Consider the following 14,936-nt stretch of genomic DNA (forward strand, 5'->3'; position numbering starts at 1 on the left):
AAGTTCCCACCTCTATGTCTCTCTGTTCCAGTCAGTGAATGTTCCAACCTCTACTTTTATACTAAGCTTAAAGGCTGTCTCTGGAAGTGAGCTTACATGTTCCATTACACCATCTTAAATTTATCTTTGGGCCTGAAAAAATGGTTCAGCATTTCAAAGTACTTTCAGTAGCCCTCCCATTGAACTTGAGTTCAGATTCTAACACCCATATCAAGTAACTCCCAACTGCTTGAAACTGCATTTGCTGATTGCCTTCTGTCTCTGTAAATGCAGGAATGTGCAAAAGCATGCATGAAGATGCACATGTACAGATAAATTGTAAAAGATAATTTTACACTCCTAATTCCTACATAACTATATCCAAGATGCTAGCATGGTAAAATTTTGACAAAGAATTCAAAAGACTACTTTTATGGATTATTAATAACCTTAAAGTGGGTGTAAATAAGCAGGTAAGTAAATTAAGTCAGTTCAAAGATAGAATGAGAGTCTCAGCAACTATGATACAAAATTTATCAGGCAGAAGTTCTGCAAAAAATATCCAGGCAAAGAAAAACTGAATAAATCATAAACTGAAATCAGTGGAGCACTATTCCAAGAAAGGGAGAAAAAGGAGGGAATGGCTTAGAGATGAGAGTGGCAGGCCAGATGGGGGACAGTGAGAATTACAACTCATCTCCTTCAATGGGAATCAATCACCAGTTACAAAGCACGTATTTGTGTAATTATAAACTTATATAGCAAACCAAATGTTCACAGGCACATTTTTAAGTGCTGTAAGAGTATGACTAATGGAGAGTATACAGAGAGAGAGAGAGAGAGAGAGAGAGAGAGAGAGAGAGAGAGAGAGAGAGAGAAAGAGGGTGACAGAGAAATTGAGATTTAAGGAGTTGGAGGAAGGGAGAGAAGTATAGGAAAGCAAATGACAAATCCAGGTAGAAAATTGTAATGCTTATTTTAAAAATCTCCTGTCTAAAGATTGTGTAAACATTGCTCACCATTTATTCCCTTATTTGTCAGTAAGAGCTGATCAGTCAATAACTGAGCAGGGGAAAGAATAAGGCTGGACTTCAGATTCCAGGAAGGGACACGGGGGGGGGTGGGAATAGAGAATTCACCACATGGAGAGGCTTCCAGAGATACCATGAAACAACACCTGGAGCACAGAGAGCCAGATGAATACTAAAATGCAAACATCTTGGGGATTTGGGCTGAGAGGTAGTCAGATTAGAGGATTAAAATAGATTAATAACTGCTCAGCTACTGTGCCACAAAAGCTTGATTAAATAAATCTTATAGTCTATATCTCATTTCACTCGTGAGCTAGCCAGGATAAACAAGAAACTGCTACTCATAAATGTGACTTAACAAAGAAGTTTTAATTTTCTGAAAGTATCACATACGTATGTCATGTTACATGGAAAACCCAGCTGGTACTCAACTTGAAGCTTCACATCACACTTATTGGCTAAGGTTCACAGTATGAAAATGTACTACAGACACTACCAGAAGAAAAAATCCTCAGTCTCAAACAACTATGAACCCTCTGAGCTATCATAACCATCTACTTCCAAGGAATGCTAACTGGCACAATAGTGACAAGACTGTTATGGAATGAACCAGTTTTTTGTTGGATTTAAGACTTTTATCCCATGAAATGGAATCTATAACTGACATTGTCAATGAGAACAATACCTATGACAAGATAGGACTTCCGCTCTGGAGAAAAATGTAGCATTGCTATACTGGTAAATACAATAAAATGACTCCAAATGACATATGCATTGATCTTTGCATCCCTCAAGCTTTATCAGAGAAACTTCATTCAGTGGATGGTAACGAATATAGAGACCTACAAGAAACTTATAAGTGGACTGCATGAAGAAAGTGAGAGAACCTGGATTACTCAACAAAACATGGCATGCCTGTATCACACCACTAATATCAAGGCTCAGGAATCTATGTGAAAGTGCATAAAAAGAAGGATTGGAGATGGTAGAATTATTCAAGGAGACAGGGTTTTCCAGACCTATCAGAAGAGATGCACAAATGAACTCACAGAGATTGTAACGAACTGTAAAATTGCAGGTCAAAACTGACAAAATCTTAGAATGAAATGGGAAATAGAAACAAATTCTCAGCCCTAGCTAAGTACAGCTTTATGAGAGACAAGATTTGTCCAGTGGAATAACACTGAGTATCACACCAAGACAGACCTGTTCAAGAGTAGTCTGAAAATACATATAAGACCCCTATTTGTATGTGCTTCTCTTTCTCTCCTTTTGTTTCAAGACATGGCTTCTTTGTATAACAGCACTGGCTGTCCTGCAATTTGTTTTGTAGATGAGGCTAGCTTCGAACTCACAGAGATTCACCTGCCTCTGCCTTCTGAGTGGTAGGATTAAGGGCATACACCACCAGGGAAGGTTTTTTCTCCTTATTAATAGCAGGAAAAACAGGAATTCAGGTGAACAGTGAGCTATGGAAAGATCCTGGAGGAATTGGGAGCAAAGAGAATATATGATCAAAATAAAGTGTAACAAATTCTCAAAGAACCAGGACATCCTGAGTTTTTCAGGAAAATGAATGGGACTAGAAAATAGGATCCTTAGTGATGTAGCTCAGACACAAAAGGACATGCATGGTATGTACTCACTAAGAAAGTGGATATTAGCCAAAAAAAAATATACAGAATAACCAAGATATACTCCACAGAAATCAAAAGGTTAACGAGCTGAAGGGCCCACATGAGAACGTTTTAATCCCACCTGAGAGGGAGAAGAAAGCAATCACAGGAGGGGAAAGGAAACAAGGAACCTGAGTGAGAAAGTGGACAGGGCAGAGAAGAGAAGAACATGATCAGGTATTGGATGGGGAAAAGGCCTGAAGCCCTGGGAGCCAGCAGAAAGAATAGAAAAACGCAACCTTGGGAGGTAGGAGGTTAGGAGAACCCTCCAGAATGTACCAGAGACCTGGGAGGTGAGAGACTCTCAGGACTCAAAAGGAGAGACCTTAGATGAAATGTCCTACAGTGGGGAGAGGGAACTTGTAGAGCCCACCTCCAGAAGAAAGACAGGGCATCAAGTGAGGGATGGAGTTTCCATCCCAGTCAAAAACTTGGACTCGTAATTGTTCCTGTCTGAAAGAACTGCAGGAACATAAATGGAGAAGATCCTGAAGAAAACAGGCCAAAAGCAGAATCCAGCTCAAGGGGAGGCCCCAAGGCGTGACACTTTTACTGAGGCTAAGGAGTACACACAAAAAGGGACCTATCATGACTGTCCTCCAAAAAGCCCAACAAGCAGCTGAATATTTGCAGCAAAGCAGATATTTGTACCCAACCAATGAACAGAAGCTGCTGACCTCTGTGGTTAAATTAGAGAAAATCTGGAAGAAGCTGAGAAGGAGGGAGACCCTGTAAGGAGGACTAGCAGAATCTATCAACCCAATACCTATACATTGGAGGCCCCCAATACCTATACAGCAGAGGACTGTCAGGTCTGGGTTCAGTAAGAGAAGATGCACCTAACCCTCAAGGGACTGGAGGCCCCAGAGAGTGGAGAGGTCTGGTGGGGTGGGGGGGTGAGGGATGGGAGAGTAAGGACATCCTTGTGGAGATGGGGGGAGGGGGGGAAGGAGACATGGGATATGGAACCCTCAGAGGGAGGACTGGGTGGAGGATAAAATCTGGAGTGTAAATAAAGATTAAACAAAATTTTAAAAATCAAATAAAAAGGAAAAAGAAAGAAAGCATTCAAAAAGGAATACAAATATTTAAACAAAGGTGCTACTTAAATTTAAGTTTTAGGTATATCAAAACATATAATCAGGAAATAGTCTAATTCTCTCAAAAGTAGTAACAAGCATCATTTACTCATCACAGTGAAAATCTCTAGCAATTTAACATTGGTCTACCTTTTGTATTTTATTGAAACAGAAAGGTCTACACTATTCTTCAATGGACAGAAATCATATTGAGAGAAAATCACCTGGGGCTGCTTCTGTATTTCCCAAAAGAGCGTTTCTTAATCTCCATTGTCTGGTTGTTGGTTTTTTCCTTGGTCTTTTTGGAACTTTTTGGAGAAACAAATGGAAAATAAAAATTATGGGCACTTAAAAGTTAGAACAAATTACATTCCTATATTAATGCCTAATATTAAAGATTATTATAATAATTTATACTCTAATATAGTGCTGTCATAAAAAGACTACAGTCATTCTCATGTGATACATACGTTTCCAGTTAATTTAGACACTACACTATTAATATTTTATGTGAAGATAACTTGCCAGATTGTGTATCTATTAACAGTTTAAAAAGATATTCCAGTAAACATGCCTTAACAATTTCTTTAATAGAAAAATTTTATTTTATATAGTATACATTACCAATTCTTAATAAAATATTTTTATTGCTGAGATCATACACACTTTTGATATAAAGATAGAATTTTGCAGATAAGGGTGGCTATATTAAAAATTAGATATCAACTAATCTAATTATGTTTCTGAAGGTCTTAGAAAAATAAAAACAAGCCAAACTAAAAATCTGCAGAAGGGAAAATGATCAGCCCTAAAGTTATTGAAGCAGAAAGCAAAAAACAATCAATATTTACTTCTTTGAAATATAAAATCTGATAAACCTTTAGTTATACTAACCAAAACAAATAATAGACAAATCAGTAAAATTAGAGATGAATATGGTAATATTGCAATATAAAGCACCAAACTCTAAAGGATCTGAAAATACAGAATCAAATAATGAGGGTAAGTACTTTTTATATTCATGTAAGAAAGTTTACAAGTAAACCTCAAAGGACTACAATTTAATGTAGTGGTAAAAACAAGCATCAATTTGTTCTCAGTAAGCCAATGTTTAGTGTTTTCCTCCCTGGATTTTACTGATATAAAAAATTATCTTGACTTCAAAGTAAATATTTGGATAAAAATAACTGAGTTTTCAATTTTATAGGCTTCAACCTTCAAGGGAAACATTCAACATTTATAGACCTTCAAGGGAAAAAAATTGAACCAAATATTTGGAAAATTTCTTTCTGACAATTTTCTACTAATTACAGTAATAAAAAATAAGAATATCTAAGTAAATAAAAATCGATACAACTCTATAAACATAAAAACAAAATGCAATACAAGTTCTGTTGTCTCCAGTTGGTCTCCATGAGCTTAGGGAACTAATATTCCAAGTATCAATTAAAATATTCTAAAGTTTATATAATAAATTATCAACAAAAAAATCTTAAATCTAAATAAACAGATATTCCTGATACAAAACATCCAGGAAATCTAGAACACACTGAAAATTCTTACCCTAAGAATAACTGGAATAGAAGAAGGTGAAGAGTCCCAGCACCAAGGACCAGACAATTGTCTGTACATTTTGGCCATCCATTTACACATATATACCCCAATTCAACAGATTCTTACATATAATTCTTTGACTAAGACTTCTGGGTACCAGCTTTCCACTCTATCTTCTACTTTTCTACAGAGTCCTCAACAAGAAAAAATTTCTCTCCTACCCTTTTCATTTTCAACTGTTTATTATTTATTTACAAACTATTACACAGAAAAAGAACTAAGCTATGATGGAAAATAGTTTCTAAAATTTAGTCGCAATTGTCCAAGTTTTTATTTTAAAACTTGGTGGGCCTTGCATCAACTTCTGAATTCTAGAAGATTTATACTCACTTCTCACTTGTCTATCACCTACACTTTACTACTATAATAATAGTAAGAAATCTGGACCTTAGCTCCTCTGTCATTCCTCCTGAATCTCTTTTGATGATCTAAGTAGATGTCCCTCTAAGAACTAACAACATATATTCTAATACTAAAAATAACTTAAATGCCTAATAAAAGGTGACTTTTATCTAATAATTCATTCAGAAAACCAAAAATTCATCTAAAATACTTTGTTTTGGAGAGTGTCAAATATAGCACTAACATTTGGGAAGCAATAGAATGTTATTTCTAAGAACCTTAAAACATTATGCCTGAATAACTAGACCAAACCATTTGGTAAGACAGGTATCTATAGATTTGATTTAATACTATTTTAAAGCTGGGCTTGTGGATCTAATGTTTTAAAAGGTTATAGAAGGAAAAAAAAACTTGAATGGTTCTTGAGGTCTATAATCCCAGAACTTTGGAGAGATGGTCAGAACTTCTGTTAAGTTCAAGTTCAGCCCACACACAGTGAGATCTTGACTTTGAGAAACAAAAGAGAATGCCCTTTCCTCCTTGCCATACATTCTATGTTACAATAAGATCTAACTTAAATTTTACATGCTTTTCCAATCCTACTATATAGTTATGTCTCATAAATATCAGCCTAGAAAAAAGCAAAATAAATTCAGTAAGTAAGGAATCACAATCATAATTAAGAGGGATTTAGAGTCATAATTTGTGTATGTGTTTTCTGTTTACAGACCACAGTGGCTTTATAAAATACTGCATCAGCTTATTGGAAAATACTTTCCTTGATGGTTATTTTATTTCAAAACTACTCCAACTAATATATGTTTGGCTGTATTTTTAAAAGTACAATCTCTAGACCTTTGATATTTTTAGAAGAATTTACAAACAAAAAAAGCCATTTTATGTCAATTTGAAATACACCTAACAATATAAGGTGTTAAAAATCACTTGAGTTTGAAATCATAGTATCTTTTATTCTAACTGAATAATTTCTAAAATTGACTTCTATCATGCTAATGAAACTAAAGCAAACACATATTTTGATGTAATAATCAGCAAAATGCTATTCTGATTTCCATAGTACAAAAATTTAGTAAGTCTCATTTAATGACAGTGAAAATTCATTTATAGTCATATACCTACAGCAGAAAATTCATAAAATTTTCAACTAAATGTTTTTAATGATCACATTGTTGCTTGCTTTTAAAAATACAAAGACTTTTATGGCTGAAATAACCAAAGACTTATTTTTTTTCTATATCTTTTAAAAACAACTTTTCAAAGTGACTATTCAAATAATAGTGATAAAAGTTCCAATAAGTAGTATTTAAGGCAGGACTGTCTGGGGTAACTGTAATATTTGGGTTATCTTGCATAAAAACTAACAAAGCAGACAATAGATTTATTTCAGCAGACATTAGTTACAATATAAATGTAATTCCTACCTTTAAGAATACTCCAGAAAAACAAGCTGTTGCTGTATTTACCATTAAGGTGACTTAGGTTCCACTTCATAGCCTTACTCCTTACCAGGACTGAAACTGAATTTATGGAGAAAAAGACTCAACAACAAAGCCCAAGTTGCCTGAGCAAGCCTGAATTTCTAGCAAATGGGGATGGAGCTATTTGCCTTGTTGATTTAAGGAGGGGGAGTGAAAGGAATGGATAAAGGGAGCTGGTAATATAATTTATATATTGTCTGTGAGCTGCTGAGAAAGGGATCATCAGTCACCTGCTGGAACTCCCTTCATTCTTGCATTCAGAGAAGGATCAAAGGTTACCCTGGGTCAGAGAATTTGGAAGGAAATGAAAAGATATACAAATATACCAATCCATTGTGTCTACACAATGAAAGAAAGCTTATCCCTGCTTAACCACATGTTCCTTTAACCAAGACATTTTTAATAGCCTTTATGAGAACTCCAATATATCAGAACACAGAACAAAGTAAGATGTAAAAGTATAGGGCATGCATGTAATTACTTCACTATTTAGCTGGAATATTTAAATCAGAGAAGTCTTTTATTTATTACAATCTATTTCTTTACATGATAGCTCTCTTCTTCACACAATCAGAATGCTTGATCCATGTTATTCATATGAAACAAAAAATATCATGCTTCAAATTTCATACATTTTTAGTTAACCATTTGAATTGACAGTATCTCTAGCAAGATATACCTAACAAAAAGAATGTTTAATGTACTAAGTATATAAACCTATTCTGAATCTCACATTAAGAGCAAAAAAACTAAATGATAATTTGGATGTTCAGAAGATGTCCAACAAGACTGACACTCTTTAAACTTTGTTTAAACATTATTCTTTGAGAATTTGAAACTTGCATAATCTATATTATGATCAAATCTGTCTTGAACTTTTTACTGCCTTCATTATTTGCACATCAGCCATTCTCTGATCTACCTAGAAAAAAATCTACTTACTGCCAGTTTTAAACACATAGAGTCCTACAATAATGAAGTTGGTAAAGGCATGCTTTAAAAGGCATATAATCTTGAGCATGGTCTGGACTTAGACCACCAACACTTATATAGATGTGCAGCTCAGGATCCATGCAAGTCCCCAAACAACTGGGTCTGGGGCTGTCCCTGACTCTTGCTGCCTGTGAACCCTGTTCCCATAACTCAGCTGCCTTGTCTGGCCTCAGTGGGAGAGGATGTACCTAGTCCTGTAGTGACTTAAAGTGCTAGGGTGAGGTGATACCCAAGGGTGGTCTTGTCCTTCTCAGAGGAGAAGGGAAAGAGGGGATAGGAGAACAGCTTGGGGGGGGGGCATGCACTGGGACTGATACTGGGATGTAAAATGAATGAATGAATAAATGAAGTATACAAATCTTAATTTTGACATTTAAGGAGGTAAAGCATAAGTTGTAGAACATAGACACTCCTCTGAACAAAGAAAATAGCAGCCATAATTTCTAACTTTTTGCTGAGAAGGATAATGAAAAAGGAGCAGAGAATAAGGCTGTTTCTTATTTGAAAATTAAAAATGAGAAATACTTCCTGAGAGACAAACTTTGAACACTTAAGGAGAAAAATGCTAAATGCTACTTTTCCAAAATAAGAAAAGACTACATAGAAGAATGAGCTATACATTTTTAGAAGATCAAATTTAGATAACAATTCTCTTTGATTTTTAATTAAGAAAAAACAGAATTTGTGCATTCTTGCATCAAAGCACATAAGTTTTCAATGAAATAGCAATTAATTGAAAGACAATTATGTTTTTCATTTTCATTATTCTTTTACTTTACCCTGAGGAACAGTGCATATGAAAAAGCAATGCACAGCTCCACCCTGCTGAGTCTAGGTTTCTCCATCCTCCACTTTTCCTTTTGGGTAGAAGGAATTACTCCAAACCCTAGAGAGCCTGTAATATTAGGCTCAAATCATGTGGAAGTTTGCTTCCTGCTCTCTGAGATGGTCTACAATGTTACAATTAATTAAAGAATCATATTGGAAGACAACAACTTCACACAAATGAAGGCTATTATTATAATCAATAATATATCAGTATATAGTAAAATAAAGAAATTGTTGGTTTAGGAATTATTTAAGTTCAAATTTCATTTACATAGTTTATGTTTAAAGTACTTAAGGACTGTTAAAGCAAAGTACAAAGGTTCACAATAGAACTATTTGCTAAAATATTCTCATAATTTTACAAAAAATACTGATGAAAAAAATCTTTACTTTTGTTATTTTGTGTGTAGATTTTGCCTGCATGTATGCATGTGTATAATGTGTATGCCATGCATAGTGCCCTCAGCAGACAGAAGAGGTTGTTAGATTCCTAGGAAAGGAGTTTCAGGTGGTTGTGAGCTGATATGTAGGTGCTGAGAAAAAAAATCCAGGTCCTCTGGAAGAGGAGCCTGTGCTTTGACCAGTGAGCCATTTCTCCAGCCCCTTGGACAATATTTTTTAGGAGAATCTAATTTCTCTTAATGTATCCAATAACAAATGCTATGTCACCATTTGAGAAAAAAATATGCATTCATTTTTAAAAAGTAAGGGTCATTTCAGTTTTGATCCTAAAACACTGGAATATTCTGTGTTTGTTCTTTCCTGTATTAAATATTTGTAATGACTGGTAATGAACTCATGTAACATTCTGGAGACGTGAGGAGGATAATATATGAAAAATAAACAGTACTTTATATGGAATTGCTAAAATTCTACCAGTATGGAAATAATGTAAAGAATACTTTATGTAGAAGATATAGGAATGTGAGACACAAGCTGAAAAAGAAAACAGTGAGATCAAATAAACTGTTAAAAGATAATCTACAATAAGCCCTGTTTTCACTTGTGTGATTGTCACCTCCAATTTGTTAAGCACACTAACATATGTGCAACTCTTCTCTTTATAAACAAGATACTCTACATTGGCTGTGTTGTAAGAAAATTTGATTATGACATCAAAGATGGCTTGGAAAGAACATAGTGTCATACAGGAGACAGGAAAAGAAAATGTGGATAAATAAGGAAAAGGAACAAAACTCTCTAACCTTGCTAAGTCAAATTAAAACTTCATTATTTCTGATCATAAAAGTGTTCAGTTTTACAAAAAGAGAATTATTGCTATTATACAAATCAAGCCCCATTCATAGTTCACTGTACTTCTCTAAAAACAGCAGCTATATTTTTATTATTTGCCAAAGCTTTAAATGCTATGGAAAAGCAATTGTTGATAAAACTGAAAAACATTTCAATTATATTTAAGAAATACTCAAAAACAATATAAATTTTTAATTAATGAAATATTATTAGCTTAGTATCCTTTATGTCTTTTGAAATTAGTTAACAATAAGGTCCTTAAATTATGAAACATTTAAGTCAATAAAATTTCTGTTGAAAAAAAGATTATAATAATAATAACGCAAGTGACTGGGGAAAATGTTTTTATTGGAGGACATGGGTTAGAGCTATGCAATAAATGAAACAAATAAATTAGTAAAACAGAAGGAATATCAATGCCCAAAACATATGGAAGCAAAAAAGTTTTATTATACTCTAGCAAATTATGATCTGAAAATATAATAATAAAGAAATTAAAAACATCTTCCCAAAGATTGGACAGCAGAGAGAAAAATAACTTTACCTATTTCTGAGGGTAATAAAAGTAAGTATGACTTCCTGAAAAGACCATTTGCCAGCTTCAAAACCATTCTCAACTTCAAGAAAAATTACTGTGTCAAATATGAAAGTATGTAAATATATGTACATAAAAGTACTTATAACATCTAATCTAGTACCATGAATATAAAAATTACTTCAGTATCTAACAACTTAGAAATCTGGTTAAGTCAGTTATGTACATCCATGATTGAATGCATGTAGAAGTAAATTGCAATTTGTAGGAAAATATTTCACACAGGAATATGTACTGTCCAGGTCATGATGGGATTGCACTTTGATAAAATCAAAAATATATTTAATATACTTAGTTTTCTGAACTTAAATTTAAGGCTAGTTTAACTTAAAACATGCTGAGAACTTTTATATAAGCTTATACCTGAATAACACCATTTAACTTTAACCAAAATCCTAATTTTAAATTTTTAATACTCACTATCACCACAAACAAACAAAAACAAACAAACACCACAAAAACCAGAATCAGAGCCACTACTACAGAGCTGGGGATGTAGCTCAATATAAAAGAAAAAATGGTACTGAAGGATAGTAGCATTCTCAATGACACATTCCAATCTCACCTGATATCTTAAGCAAAAAATATCAGTTTACAGAGTAAAGTCAACATTTGTATCTTGGGATATCTCTATTCTACCTATACCCGTTTTGTACAGCAAATTTCTTTTTCTCTTGCAATAATCATATATTTTCTCTAAGGCTTTTCTTTACTCGATCACTATTCTCTGCAGAATTTAAGTTACTTTCATATTTGTCCTACATTTCTATTTTTGTCATTTTTTACAGGACTATGCCCCAGCCTATTTCTCTTCCACTGGAAGATAAATTTCCTGAAGGCAGATAATATGCCTTGGCTACCTTATCATATGTAGATCTATATAATATCATATATAGATCTGCATCACAAAAACATTTACCAAAATTACCCATTACTGCCGACTTGACAGATGAAGCAGCAAGGAACTGGTATGTATTACTCTAGTGTAATGGGATGTGCTAAATCACAAAAGCATTCAATTACAAGAATAACATAGATAAAAGCCCTTTTCTATTCCCAACTTCCTCTGTATACCTTACCTACTTATTTAATCCTTTTGTGTAATGATGGAAGTAACATGTAGTGGGGTAAATTTTAATTATGTTTAAATTTGATTCCACCAGTAAGCTTGTATTAAACTCAAGGCCAGTTAATCTCAGCAATGATTACTTAGAGACATTTCTCTGAAAGAATATACCTACATAATCATAGTATTAAATTTAGAAAAACTATTATAAATGCTGAACATTATAATAACTGAACAGAAATCTATGAAAGCCTCCATGGAGTCAATATTTTATTTATTTCATAGATCTTACTTGAGAACATCAAAGTATCAGTTTGCCTTTAAAATGTAAACAGAACCATGTAAAATATATTTTAATCCTTATTATGTTCAACCTTGCATTCTAAGCACTTATTCTATACTGAGCTATATCCCCAGAACTTATGTATACATTTCAACTCAATAATAATTACAAAGGTAATTTTTAAAATAACTATCTCATATACCCACTCAATGTTTTTAATAACACAGCTCCAGCATTCGAAATATGACTTCTGGCTTTCCCCATATTCTTAGTGTGAACTGGGACATAATATTCATGGTAAACAGGAAGACCAATAGTCCCAACTAACCCGGACCCCCAAGATCTCTCAGACACTGAGCCACCAACCAGGCAGCATACACCAGCTGATACACAGCAGAGAAATGCCTGATCTGGCCTCAGTGAGAGAAGACACATCTGACCCTCAAGAGACTTGAGGACCCCGGGAATGGGGAAGCCTGGTGAGGCAGGGTGGGGTGGCATGGAGGGTGTGGGGACATCCTCTTGAATACTGGGGTGGGGATGAATGGGATGAGGAACTGTTGCATGGTAGACCAGGAGCAGGATAAAGACTAGACTGTAAAAAAAGAAGATTAAAGGTAAGTTTTTAAAAGAGATTCCTGGAGAACTCTCTAAAATTCTAATTATCCTAATTTGAATCTTCCTTTTTCTCTACTACCTACACTAAAGAATTGTATTACCAGTCTGCCATTCCAATTTGACATCAAGTTCTAATACCATCACTATTAAACACAATATCATTAAATCAGATCTAAAATAACAGAACATGTAATTGAGTATTAGCTTACCAATTTTTCCTGGTGGCTGCAATACATCTCCTGTGAGGCGACACCATCCAACTGGAAAGATATCTCGGGAGTCATAGCTGCACCAATAATCAAATTTTCCACTCCATCCATCAAAATTAATATGAATTTCATCTCCATAGACAGCTCCAATTGTGGCAGGACAGATCATAAATGGATTTTTTCTATCGATAGCTTCAATCTTCATCCCAACTACAAAATTATTTTGGGGTGGACGTGGTGGTTCCTAAAAATACATACAAGTGATCAACAAGACATTTGTTTTTCCACACAGGGCTTTTCTGTACAGCCCTGGCCATCGTGGAACTCACTCTGAACACACGACTGGCCTCAAAATCAGAGATTCACCTTCCTCTCCCTCTACAGTGCTCAGATTAATAGACTGGCAAAGAACTGTTTATTTATTTATTTGGCCATTTTTAGGCCAGGCGTCATGGCACACACCTTTAATTCAATTTTAAAGCAATGCCTTGAGTTTGAGGCTAGCCTGGTCTACAGAGTGAGTGCAAAGATTTATTTTTAAAACATAACCAAGATTGACAACTCTCAGCCAAGTTAACCAAAAGATAGAAGGTACAGAGGATTCATTAGAGAATATTTTGAAAACATATATCCCAATAAATTTGAAAACATGTATGAAAGAGTAAGTTTCTAGATCTGATACGCACTACCAGAAAAATAGTAAAATTCACCATCAACATAGAAAAATAAGTACTTTTAAAGCATAACTACAATAATAAGCATGCTGAATACAATCAGAAAAATACCCATTTATGACAGCCTAAAAATGTCAGTCATAAACATAGTAAATGACGTAAAGACTAAAAAAAAAAAAAACAAACAAAACCAAAAACAATAAAAAACAAAACAAACACCACACACACACTAAGGTAACTTGTCCTGACTAGTTTTATGTCAACTTGACACAAGCTAGAGTCCTCTGAGAGGAGAAAACTTCAGTTGAGAAAATGCCTCTATAAGATTGTCCTGACTTCTTAATTAGTGGCTGATATGGGGAATTCATTTTACTAAGGGATTGATGTGTGATAGCTCAGCTGATTGTGGGCTATGCTGTTCCTGAGGTGTAATGGGGTCTTAAATGGGTAACTAGTTAAAATAAGGACAGAGCATAATTCTAATATAACATTACTGTCCTTAAGCACAGGAAAGTAGGACAAGACACAAATAACACGTATACAGGCTACATGAAAGCACAAGAACACAGTACCTACAGGCCAAAGAGAGTCATCAGAAGGAAGTCAAGACCACAACTTTATGTCAGACTATTAATCTCTAGAATTGATGGTTAAATAAACCTAGCCATCAACAGTGAAATTTTAAAACACTGAAGAAAAAATCTGAGGATGATACGAGTAATGGACATGCATTCCTATGTGCACTCTTATGCACATGGAATGGTAGGACTGATATCACAAAAATGGTTATCCTACCAAAAACAATCTGCATATTCAATACAATATCTACCAATACTCTGACATGATTGTTTTTACAGAAACTGAAAAAACAATCCTAAAATCGGTATGAAAGTCCAAAGACCCTGGAAGGCTAAAGAATCCTTAACAATTAAAGAACAACAAACCACTGCTGGATGTGTCTCTAGTCCTGATTTCAATTATACAATAGAGCCACAGCAGTAAAACCAGCATGGTACTGGGACAAAAACAGACACAGTGATCACTGAAAGAGCACTGAGGACCTAGGTTATAATTAAATGTACTTTCCGCTACATGATCTATTTCTGATGATGATGCCATACACTAGAGGTGTATGTATAGCTATTTAAACCAATTGTATTGAGAAATCTGGCTATCTACATGTAGAAGAATGAAAT

The 14,936-nt window shown here is 34.4% G+C and overlaps 1 protein-coding gene across 3 annotated transcripts in view; it reads right to left on the reverse strand.

Moving 5' to 3' along the window:
- Nucleotides 1-14,936, reverse strand: part of LOC117694309 (sex comb on midleg-like protein 2) — a 143,565-nt gene that overhangs the window by 63,288 nt on the left and 65,341 nt on the right. For all 3 annotated transcript variants that reach the window (XM_076918325.1, XM_076918323.1, XM_076918324.1), the window contains exons 10-11: nucleotides 13,067-13,310; nucleotides 3,990-4,073 (exon numbers count right to left, since the gene is read on the reverse strand). In XM_076918325.1, the coding sequence (XP_076774440.1) occupies nucleotides 3,990-4,073; nucleotides 13,067-13,310 (328 nt within the window). The remainder of the gene's footprint in view (nucleotides 1-3,989; nucleotides 4,074-13,066; nucleotides 13,311-14,936) is intronic.

Source organism: Arvicanthis niloticus, chromosome X (genome assembly GCF_011762505.2).
Source record: "Arvicanthis niloticus isolate mArvNil1 chromosome X, mArvNil1.pat.X, whole genome shotgun sequence".
NCBI lineage: Eukaryota > Metazoa > Chordata > Mammalia > Rodentia > Muridae > Arvicanthis > Arvicanthis niloticus.